Below are 10,776 nucleotides of genomic sequence, written 5' to 3'. Positions count from 1 at the left end.
TTAGTTCCAAAAGAAACTTAGCTTTTATAATGAATGATTGTTATATATCGATGTTGTTATAGATATGTCTAACTGTATAAGAGATAATCACGTTTATCTAAGAAAACTAGCATTTTTTAGTCACCGCTTTGCCAAATATACCTCAACTAACATAGGAAGAGTTCCTTTGAAGAATTCATAAAAAGAAGATAGTAAAAATAGAGAGTATACAAAAGGACCACATTTCATATCCAAACCATGTACAATCACTAAGCAAATTTGTTTCACAATACAAATCTTACAAAAATTCAAAACTCATAAAAGAGCCAAGAAATGGCAATAAGAAAATCCAGCCCAAGAATAAGCAGGTTTAGAAGAAGAAAAAAATTAAGAGTCAAGAATTATTGAGCGTTCCCGCCATGTTTGCAAATAAAGAATGAACCAAGAAAGTTACCTAAATATTTAACAAATAATTTTACACTACCTCCTGCAGTGATACAAATCTATTCTTCAATAGCTTCCTGAGTATCAAAATCAATAGCTGAATACAGCAACATGGTCTCTCCATAAATTGCTCAAATGAGGCCAGTATGATAGGGATTATATGCTTGTACAGGCATACCGGGGCCGTATGGATTGGCATTTGCTCCATAAGGGTTGGCGAAAGGATTCGCAGTCGGTTGTGGTTGGGGAGTCATCATCATCATATGTTGTTGTTGTTGCTGTAACATGAAAGCCTGTTGCTGGTTCGCCATGGCTGCCATTTGCACATTAGTTGGGGCTGCCACCATGTTTGATACGTAGAACGGGTCGTATCCAACGTTTGGCATCATTTGAGAAGCTACTGGTGCAGGTTCCCACGGATTATAGCTCACATTTTGGTTGGTTTGTCTCATTGCATCATCATACAAACTATCTAGCGTAAGTTTGTCAAGTCCTCCGGCCTAGTTTTTTACAAAAGTAGGAAGCGTCAGTATAAGTATGTCTCTTTATACACAACAACAACAACAACAACAACAACAACCCAGTAAAGTCCCACTAAGTGGGGTCTGGGGAGGGTAGTGTGTACGCAGACCTTATCCCTACCCCAATAGGGCAGAGAGGCTGTTTCCAATAGACCCTCGGCTCAGGAAGATGAAAATAAAACAAGAAAACAAGAAAAGACAATTCATCAGTAACGTCAACAAACATAACCATAGAAATAATGACAGCATCCTAAAAACCATAAAATAGATGACATGCAATAACCATAACCCACAACTAAGGTCTAGAGCTATGGAAAACAGTAAGGTTAGTGTGAAGACATTAACCACAAGCCTGTCTAGGACCAACCTACTCAAACTCGCTTCGCCCCCGGAATGGAGGAGGAGAAGTTCGACTACCACCCTATCCTACAACCCTAATGCTCGACCTCCAAACCTTTCTATCAAGGGCCATGTCCTCGGAAATCTGCAATCGTGTCAGGTTCTGCCTGATCACCTCTCCCCAATACTTCTTAGGTCGTCCTCTACCTCTTCTCGAACTCACTAAAGCCAGCAGCTCACACCTCCTCACCGGAGCATCCAAGCTTCTTCTCCGCACGTGCACGAACCATCTGAGTCTTGCTTCCCGCATCTTGTCTTCCACAGAGGCCACACCCACTTTCTCCCGAATATCGTCATTCCTAATCTTATCTATCCTAGTGTGCCCGCACATCCACCTCAACATCCCGCATCTCAGCTACCTTCATCTTCTGGATATGAGTGTTCTTAACTGACCAGCACTCTGCCTCATACAACATGGCCGGTCTAACCACCGCCCTATAAAACTTACCTTTGAGTATCGGTGGCACTTTCTTGTCACATAAGACTCCAGATGCTAGCCTCCATTTCGTCCACCCCACTCCTATGCGGTAAAGTGACGTCCTCGTCAATCTCTCCATCCCCTTGAATAACCGACCCAAGGTACTTGAAACTACCTCTCTTGGGATGACCTATGATCCAAGCTCACATCCATGCCTACTTCCCTCGACTCGGCGCTGAACTTGCACTCCAGGTACTCCGTCTTAGTCCTGCTCACTTTGAAACCCTTAGACTCGAGAGCCTGTCTCCAAACCTCCAACCTCTCATTAACACCGTCTCGCGCACATCTAAATCTTCTGCATATAGGGGTGGATCCACGATTTAACTTGATGTGTTTGACCTTTAAAATTCTCTTACTGAACTCGTTGTGCTTTTGAGATTTCGCAGTTCAATATTTGTTTAAATTTCATAGGTTTTCCCATGAATATCTATGCTCCATATCGAAAATATTGGGTTCAGTTGAACCCATTGTACGAAGATTGCATGCACCTCTACTTGCATCCCATTACTTTAGCCTCCCAAATTCAAGACGGTGAAACCATAATGTTGTCTTTACAATACGATTCATTCAATTTTTTAGTGTCAATGGGCACTGATTAAAAGCAGTGAAATGAGAAAGATGCGTAATTGTACCAGTTTACTCGTCGTAGTGGCACTCTCATTCGAGCTGGGAGCTTCGACAAGAGCCAATTCCCAGCCTGTAGCTCCATTAGTAAGATTTGAAACAGCTGAAGCCGGTGGGTTGCTAGAGCCTGTGACAGCACCAAGAGTCAGAATAACAAGGCTCGGGCGAGTTTCAAACATAGTATATGGTGCAATTGATTCTGAAACACGTACCAACTGGTACGATAGCTAAAGCCAAAGAATTTTTCTCATCTAGTTCTGCAACTGCTGGAGAAGGATCATCCAAAGACTAGGGACAACAAATATGAGGCTTTAAATATCCAATCATAGAGTTAAGTACAATAAGGTTATAGATGAAATATGTCTTGAAACTATTACCAAAAGATCAGCAGGTTCTGCCGGTGGAGCTTCCGTTTTAACCGGCTCCGGCTTTGGTTCAGGTTCCTTTTCAGGTTCAGGTGGAGGGGGAGAACGGGAGCCAGCATCTTTGACCTCTGAGTCCTTTTTGTACTCAATAGCCAAAATAACTTTGGGTTCCTGGATGTTGAATATAAATTGCATAGAAATTTAAGATCTCGTTGGAGTAAAACAGACTTGTACATATCATAAGCTATCAGTTTTTTGAACTGCATTATTTTCAAAGAAGTATTTTCACATGCTCGGCCCAAGAAAAATAATCAGGTCCGCACGTGAGGGGGCTTGTTAAACATAAATAAATATAAGTATTCCTTCGATGTTTACTAGCTCCGTCCAGAGATAATTGACATTTATCAAGGCATGAGAGAAGATTGCTTACCGAATCTTTCCGCACGGTAGAAGCTCGTGGTGCTTCTCTCACATACTCCTCCATTGCTTGTAAAAATGATGCAGGGGGCTTGATTATAAATAAAATGCAAAAAGATTAGGGAAACATCTACAATGATGCAATCACGAAAAAAATTGCATATATTTACCAGAAAAGTTTTCTCGTACCTGCTCAATTTTAATAAATTTCTCGCCACGTCCCACGTCGATACTTTTACATATTTCGTAAAACTCTGAAAGCGCTTCAGCCTAAAAATAAATGGAGATGTATCAGCAAAGGTGTCTAAATTCCTAAAGGAACACAGTCTCTTGAACTGTTTTGATGTATACTAGCTGGCTCTGAAAACAATCTTTCGGGATGGTACCTGCTGACCAGCCCTGCGGTATATATCGAGAGACCTAAGAGCATCTGTCCGTTGCATCTCAAAGAACTGCCAAGTAAAATAATTCGGTTAACTTTTATTAGTTATTCCAGAGGAGAAATAAGACTATCTATATTACAGCCATAAGAAAAGCCCACCTTGTCAACTAAATTAACTGTACCATCACTGATAGCGTTATAGATTTTAATGCTCTCTGAAGCAACCTATCAAAATTATAATAAGCAATCAGATAGTGAGAAACCAAATACATTAATCATTTCTGATAAATCGGTGAAGTAACAGATCACTTACCATTGAAAGTGCTAACTGAACCACAAAGTTGTGAACAGACGCCCCTTGTGGCTGCATGAAAGTTTCATGATCATAAGTTTAAGCACAATGTACTGTATATGCCATCTGAAACAAGGACATTTTGTCAAAGTAGCCACCATATTGAACTGATTATGAAGAGTAATGTACCTGACAGCCGATAATACGATACAGAAGTTGTTGTAAGGCTGGTAACTGTTCAAGCAACTCCGGCGTGTCTAAATCTTTAGTTCTCTGCATTAAATGCATTAAAATATAAGGAAATCTCAACACTCAGATGTTTCACTTCACCTAAAGATAAGAAGATTTGTATAAAAAGCAACTGGATCCTCATAATATAGAAGACTGTTAATATCCACAGAGATAGGCCATCTAAATATAAGAAGATTGATACATACATATGTTTTTTGTTTTTTGGGAAAGATAATATGTAGGTATGTGTGTGTGTGGATATATACAAACAACACACACACACACACACATATATATATATAATATGTACGTATGTATATATGTATATATGCATGTGTACATGTATGTGTGTGTGTGTGTGTGTGTGTATATATATATATATATATATATATATATATATATATATATTCCTTTCAACTAACTATTGGAAGAGATTAAAAGGGATGGTTCTCTTACCGGACGATCGGTCTCCACATCATATGTCAGCACTCGAAAACATTCCAGCCTCTCCTCCAGGAACAAGGCATACGAACGCACCCAAGCAGAGTAATCCCATGCTGAAGAGTTTATCAGAACACTTTTCAATTTCAGAGTAAAGCACTACGGCCAACTTACTATAATCAAGAAATAGGTAGATAACATGCATACCATTTGGACTAGAGTCATCTTTGAAATGAGCCATGTTAAGCATGCGATTTCTGCTGCGACCATAGTTAATAAGTTCCTCCTGGAATGTAGGGTCCACCTCTCTTAAAGCACGGTGAATGACAATCAATGTTTTTAACGCAACCTGTAAACAAACAACAGTGACAAATGAATCAGTAAAGGTGCTTTAAGTGTCAACTTTAGTGAGGATGCGAGTTAAGATTATCAAAATATCATTGCTATTCAAAGCGCGATCAGCTTTTATGCTTGACGAATTGATGTGAAACCAAGCATATTAAAGCAAAGTAAAATGATTCCTTAAACATTTAAACGAATATTTGATTAACAACATTATTCCTCAGCTCCAAAAGTTAGACCTTTCACAAAAGCAAGACGATATTTAGTCCTTTGCGACTGAAGCTAATTTAAGAAAGGAAGGGCTTATAATCTGATCTGTCCTCACTCCTCACCAATGAAATTAATGTCAGAGGCCATCCGAATCATGTGTCAGTAGACAGAATAACTAAGTACACAGCACACATACTGTTGTCTTATCTTATATGCTCTAGATAAGGCTCTTAAAATATTGGATTTCAACATGAACAAGCGAAAGACAACCCAAATCTTAATGGGTCTTCATAGGAACTTAGTTGCATCAATTTTCTATTGAATCATGATGCTATGATGTAATGTTGCCTTATACTTTACAAACTAAACACAGTAATGTCGTCTTACACTTTAAAAGCTACACAATCCCACGACATTATAATGTTCAAAAGCGTATCTTTCCCCTTATATTAGCTCATTGGGGTGTAAAACAACCCTATAGGGCTAAAGTTCACCGACCTGAGTTTATCTGATACCACCTAGCCACTAGTGTGTGATGATGGTGCCTTTAGACAACAAAGACTCTACATAAGCCAGCAACCAGATTGAAGCTCCAGTAATCAGGTGCTATACAAGATAAAAGTGATACATCAAGAAGTGAGAAACCGTGGAAACTCACCTCGTGACCCACAAAAGTACAGTACCGCTGGCATTGCTAAGTCTTGACGTAGACACTAGAATGCTGCAAGGCGAACATTACCCTATTGAGGATCTTAAAGTGATATACCCCTTAAATGCAGGTCCCTCTTGATCCAAGAAGAGAAATTGTGCGGCATAGAACAATGGACTGACTGCCCAACCATAGATGAATTGTTACATTTAGTTTTGTGGCCTAGCCCCAACGGGGTAGTGTATATGAATCCTAACTCGTCTAACCCTTAAAATAGAAAGCAATTACTCTTGGAGGAAGTTGTTGCTTCAAATGAAGTAATTATGTGGATCTTCTTCACTTCAGTTGAATAGTTTGAAACCTGGAAGCTAATGAACAGGGAATTAATACCTTATTCAATGTATAGCACTTTTTCGCTTGGAAATTTTGGCACAATTAACGTAATAACGTAGCATTTATTGGACTATAACTCAGTTACCAAATTGCAAGCTTATAGGCTTGGAATACAAAAATTCCCTGTGTGTTCCTGGTCTCTCGCGCAAAAGGAAAGAAAAGAAACGTAAAATGAATATCTATCTTAAAGTGTTCACAAATAAAGTCATAGGAAGCAGTTGTATCTCACGTCTACTCTTAGAATCTTTATGGTAATCTGTGCGGTTGTAAATAAGAAACAAAGATTAAACTAACAGGACTTCGCCAAATCAGTATTTTGAGGACTACTTCTCATTAGGTATGAAGCATGATTATAATGAGTTTATCTTTCATGAAAAAGGTGGTGCTACCAAATTGAATTTGTTATCCATACCGCCCAATTATGCGTCTTCGACAATCTTCTTGCAAGAGCGTGAATGCAGTATGCAACATCAGCTCGAGGCCTGGTAGCCGAAATGGCAGAAAAAATGGCTGAAAAATGAGAATCAGAAAATTCTATCAAGTCCCATTCTGGATGTAGTTTGTCGCTATAATTCAGTAAGTTACATCTCCATAACATGAAGATCTGATGCTTTTACCTCTTATGTACTTCTCTTTTGCTGGCTGTTCAACATGATTTGTTGCCTTAACTATAGCAATATCCAATTCCTAAAGAACATTAAGAAAACAGGTATTGAGAGAGCACCCCAAAATGGAAATAGAATGATAATAGGCAGCAAAAAAGAATATCATTACCTTATAGCCGCTATTAATTTTAGCTAAACTGACAGTAGTTGTATCCTTGAGTGCTCCAAGGGTTTTCCTTAAACTGTTCTGCGTACCTCCTCCCGACATTTCCTCTCTTCACGGCAAGAACTTCCAGCAGGCAGTGGCTATAATAATAAGTCCTACATTAAATGAATTCAAATGTACCGTAACGAAACTAAACGTTTCTCCAATGATCAAGATTGATTCAATAAAATTCCAGAAGAAGTGACAGAATGCTATCCTCTAAACTATTAGATAACCGACCACTTAGAATCCGACCAATTGCATACAAAAGACACAAAATAATGACTTTCGACAAATCTTCTACTCATATGGTATTTCACCTGAAATCCGAACACCCTATATCTAAGTCATTTTGATTTTGGTGAATCTAAACAAAAAATCAAAGAATTAAAAGAACCCACCAAGAATCAGGCTGCACATTGATTCAAACACTCAAAATCAAAGATCCAACAAAGTCAAAATTCAATCTTTACTCATATCATACATCAAGTTTTCAGCTCAACCAATAATCCCGCGACCAAAATGGCCAAAAGGGTCTCTTCCTCTGTACAAATAAGAACCAAAATAGCAGGTTTAAAAATCAACTTCATTATCAAAGATCCAACAAAGCTCAAAACTTCAATCTTTACTCATTTTATACCTCAATTTTCAGCTCAACCAATAATTCCAAAACCAAGAAAGCCAAAAGGGTATCTTCTTATGAACAAACAAAAGCAAAAAAGGCAGGTTATAAACTTAACTTCATAATCAAAGATCCATTGAAACTCAAAAATTCAATCTTTACTCATTCATACCTCAAATTTTCAACTCAACCAATAATTCCAAAACCAAGAAAGCCAAAAGGGTCTCTTCCTATGAACAAATAAGTACAAAAATAGCAGGTTTAAAACTCAATTTCATAATCAAAGATCCAACAAAACTCAAAAATTCAATCTTTACTCATTTATACCTCAAAATTTTCAACTCAACCAATAATTCCAAAACCAAGAAAGCCAAAAGGGTCTCTTCCTATGAACAAATAAGTACAAAAATAGCAGGTTTAAAACTCAATTTCATAATCAAAGATCCAACAAAACTCAAAAATTCAATCTTTACTCTTTTATACCTCAAAATTTTCAACTCAGCCAATAATTCCACAACCAAGAAAGCCAAAAGGGTATCTTCCTAAGAACAAATAAGAACCAAAAAAGCTCAACTTCACAGTTAAAGATCCAACAAAACTCAAAAAATCAATCTTTACTGATTTTATACCTCAAAATTTTCAACTCAACCAATAACTCCACAACCAAGAAAGCCAAAAGGGTATCTTCCTGTGAACAAATAAGAACCAAAAAAGCTCAATTTCATAATTAAAGATCCAACAAAACTCAAAAATTCAATCTTTACTCATTTATACCTCAAATTTTCAGCTCAATCAACAATCCCACAACCAATAAAGCCAAAAGGGTGTCTTTTTATGGAAAAATAAAAATCAAAAAGCAAGTCTGAAAACTGAAAATTCAAGTGAAGTTGAAGAATTTCAGAGAGAAATTTGAGGAGAAAGAAAAGAGGGGTGGAAGGGGGGAGGGGGTGTTAGGACAAGGGGGAGTCTTTTTTGGTGGCCTGCAGCATAGAGAAGAAAAGTCTCCAACAATGAATTTGTTTTGGTTGGCGGTCGGCGTCATTTACCATTTAATTTTATTGTATTTTTTAAAATTTAAGCATATCTATACACTTTCTTTTGTCAATTCTTATGTGTATTCTCTACTCATATAATTGTACACGTTACTTGTGTGTGTATATATCCTCTCTGTCTACTGTTTCACTCCTTTCTTTTGCTTCTTTCTTCCATATATAGAAGCTTCGTGTGACATTTTAGTGTTGAATTTAAGTTTGATGCATTAATCAAACAGGGGTTGTGATAGAGTGATAATTATTCTTTCATTGTTAATCAGAAATTTCAGATTCGAGTTTTGACATGAAGTTGTATTTGTTAGGGAGCTTTTTACCCACTTTAAGTTCTAAGTATGAATTTTCTTTGTTAGGGAGCGCTTTATACTTCAATATTTAGGATTTTTCAGTGCGAATTCAGATTTAGTTGAACCCCAATGAAAATACCGAATAATGAAAAACCAACAAAAAAGTTCGATGCATTGAGTCTATAAAACTAACACAATAGTTAGTTTTTTTGATAATTTATAATCTAGTAAAGCGGTGTGGGATAATATTAGATATGTTATTGTTGTTGTTGTTTTATAATCTAGCAAAGATGATAATTAATTACTTGCGGAAAAAAAAAATATATATATATATATATATATATATATATATCTTAAATTATAATGTACGTTTACTTGCAGCTTTGGAAATTATGCACCTTTTTTTTGGTTTTCGCGATTTACTAATCTGATTAATTTATGTTGCATAGTAGAATTCACTAAAAGGGACAAAGAACTAATTATAATTAGTTATCTTATTTCTATTACTAACCACAATCCTTTAATCGCGAATGAAAGAATCTCAACTTACAATACTTTTAGATTATGAAAATTTGGCTAAGGTGCGTGCAAGATGGGCGGAGGAGTGGAGGAAGTAACGGCAAAAAAATGTATAATAATTATATCAATAAATACAAAATATATGTCATTATCTTTACTTAAATTTTACCCATTTATGGAATTTGTTGTTGTTATCTTTACTTAAATTTAGCACTTAATTATAATTAATTCAAATGTGATGTGTACATCATGTTGAATACTAATAAAAAATAAAAAAGACAAGCTTTTAGTTGCCTATTTGTTGTTTTTATACTCCATACAGATATAATAGCATTAGTATTATTTGTGAAAACATAAAAATAACGAAGTTTAATATTAAAGTAAAATACTTAAACTTTGCATTCAAGGAAAAGAAAATAAAGAATAAAGCTAATTGACCTTAATTTGTATGCTTCTCTAAAAAATCATATTAACTAAATTCATGTGGAGATTGGATAAATCTAGACTGTTAAATGTGGTGCGTGAAGCTTTAATAACTAAATTCATGTGAAGATTTCTTTTTGCCTTCTTTTCAAATATATCACTTTTTTGTTATAATTTTCTTGATTTTTTTTTCTCATTCAGTGTGTTTAATATTTGCAGTCGACTAATTCGAAGTCCCACCGCATAAAATCCCTTAAATGGGAGTATTTCCTATCAAATTTTTTTAATCTTAGGGCTCGAACTTGAAGCTTCTGATTAAAAATACTATCTTATCTATTTTACTATGGCCCTAGATAATAATTCTCAATTTTCTTATTATATATTTTCTAGTTGTGGTAAGCTTTAAAAAAAGAATAATTGCTAAGCCCAATAAAATTTGAAAAAATAATACTAGCAGTAAAATTCTTCCATTTAACTACTCCGTCTCAGAAGAAAAAGTTGTCAGAATACGGAAGCGTACGATGAATACCCAACAATAAATAAATTTCTTATACTATTGTTATGATCAAATGTAGACCGTACGATTAAGTGGTGATGAGATGGATCATCAGTAATGTGGGACCCAAAAGTTTGAGATGTGTAGTAGCTGTCCACAGCTGAGATGAGATGAGCTCAAAAGACAAATCCACAACTACATGTGCAATTTAGTGAAACTGACCACATTGTACTAACCTGTACCTGCTAACATCAATCTTGTTTTTTAAACAAAAGGAGATGTGATAGAGAGAAAAAGGACACTATTTTCTTGATTTGGTATATAACATTTGAGTTACCAATGGGGCTTTGCTAATTTGAAAATACCTAAATTTTCATTTTTTTTTACGTTAGGTTAGTGTGGG

General features: G+C 36.1%; 1 protein-coding gene across 13 annotated transcripts; it reads right to left on the bottom strand.

The window, feature by feature from the left end:
- Nucleotides 1-205: 205 nt before the first annotated feature.
- LOC104233867 (putative clathrin assembly protein At5g35200) lies at nt 206-8,610 on the bottom strand. Of its 13 annotated transcripts, none has more exons than XM_070162377.1 (22): nt 8,374-8,610; nt 8,229-8,287; nt 8,083-8,141; nt 7,927-7,985; nt 7,772-7,829; nt 7,618-7,670; nt 7,379-7,521; nt 6,942-7,093; nt 6,785-6,854; nt 6,580-6,677; nt 4,781-4,922; nt 4,589-4,689; nt 4,091-4,174; nt 3,923-3,973; nt 3,769-3,834; nt 3,614-3,679; nt 3,417-3,497; nt 3,241-3,318; nt 2,823-2,981; nt 2,658-2,733; nt 2,454-2,572; nt 206-923 (listed from the first exon to the last, which is right to left on the bottom strand). In XM_070162377.1, the coding sequence occupies exons 8-22, from the start codon at nt 7,038-7,040 to the stop codon at nt 555-557; spliced, it is 1,659 nt and encodes a 552-aa protein (XP_070018478.1). In that variant the 5' UTR covers nt 7,041-7,093; nt 7,379-7,521; nt 7,618-7,670; nt 7,772-7,829; nt 7,927-7,985; nt 8,083-8,141; nt 8,229-8,287; nt 8,374-8,610; the 3' UTR covers nt 206-554. The 13 variants fall into 13 exon arrangements, with proteins under 13 accessions (XP_070018478.1, XP_070018479.1, XP_070018483.1 ...); XM_070162378.1 differs by having other exon boundaries at nt 7,462-7,521; XM_070162382.1 differs by having other exon boundaries at nt 6,942-7,078; nt 7,462-7,521.
- Between the last annotated feature and the right edge of the window lie 2,166 nt (nt 8,611-10,776).

The sequence above is a fragment of the Nicotiana sylvestris genome, chromosome 11, assembly GCF_000393655.2.
Source record: "Nicotiana sylvestris chromosome 11, ASM39365v2, whole genome shotgun sequence".
Lineage (NCBI taxonomy): Eukaryota > Viridiplantae > Streptophyta > Magnoliopsida > Solanales > Solanaceae > Nicotiana > Nicotiana sylvestris.
The sequence above is the reverse complement of the archived record's forward strand: the minus strand, read 5'-3'. Positions and strand labels throughout refer to the sequence as shown.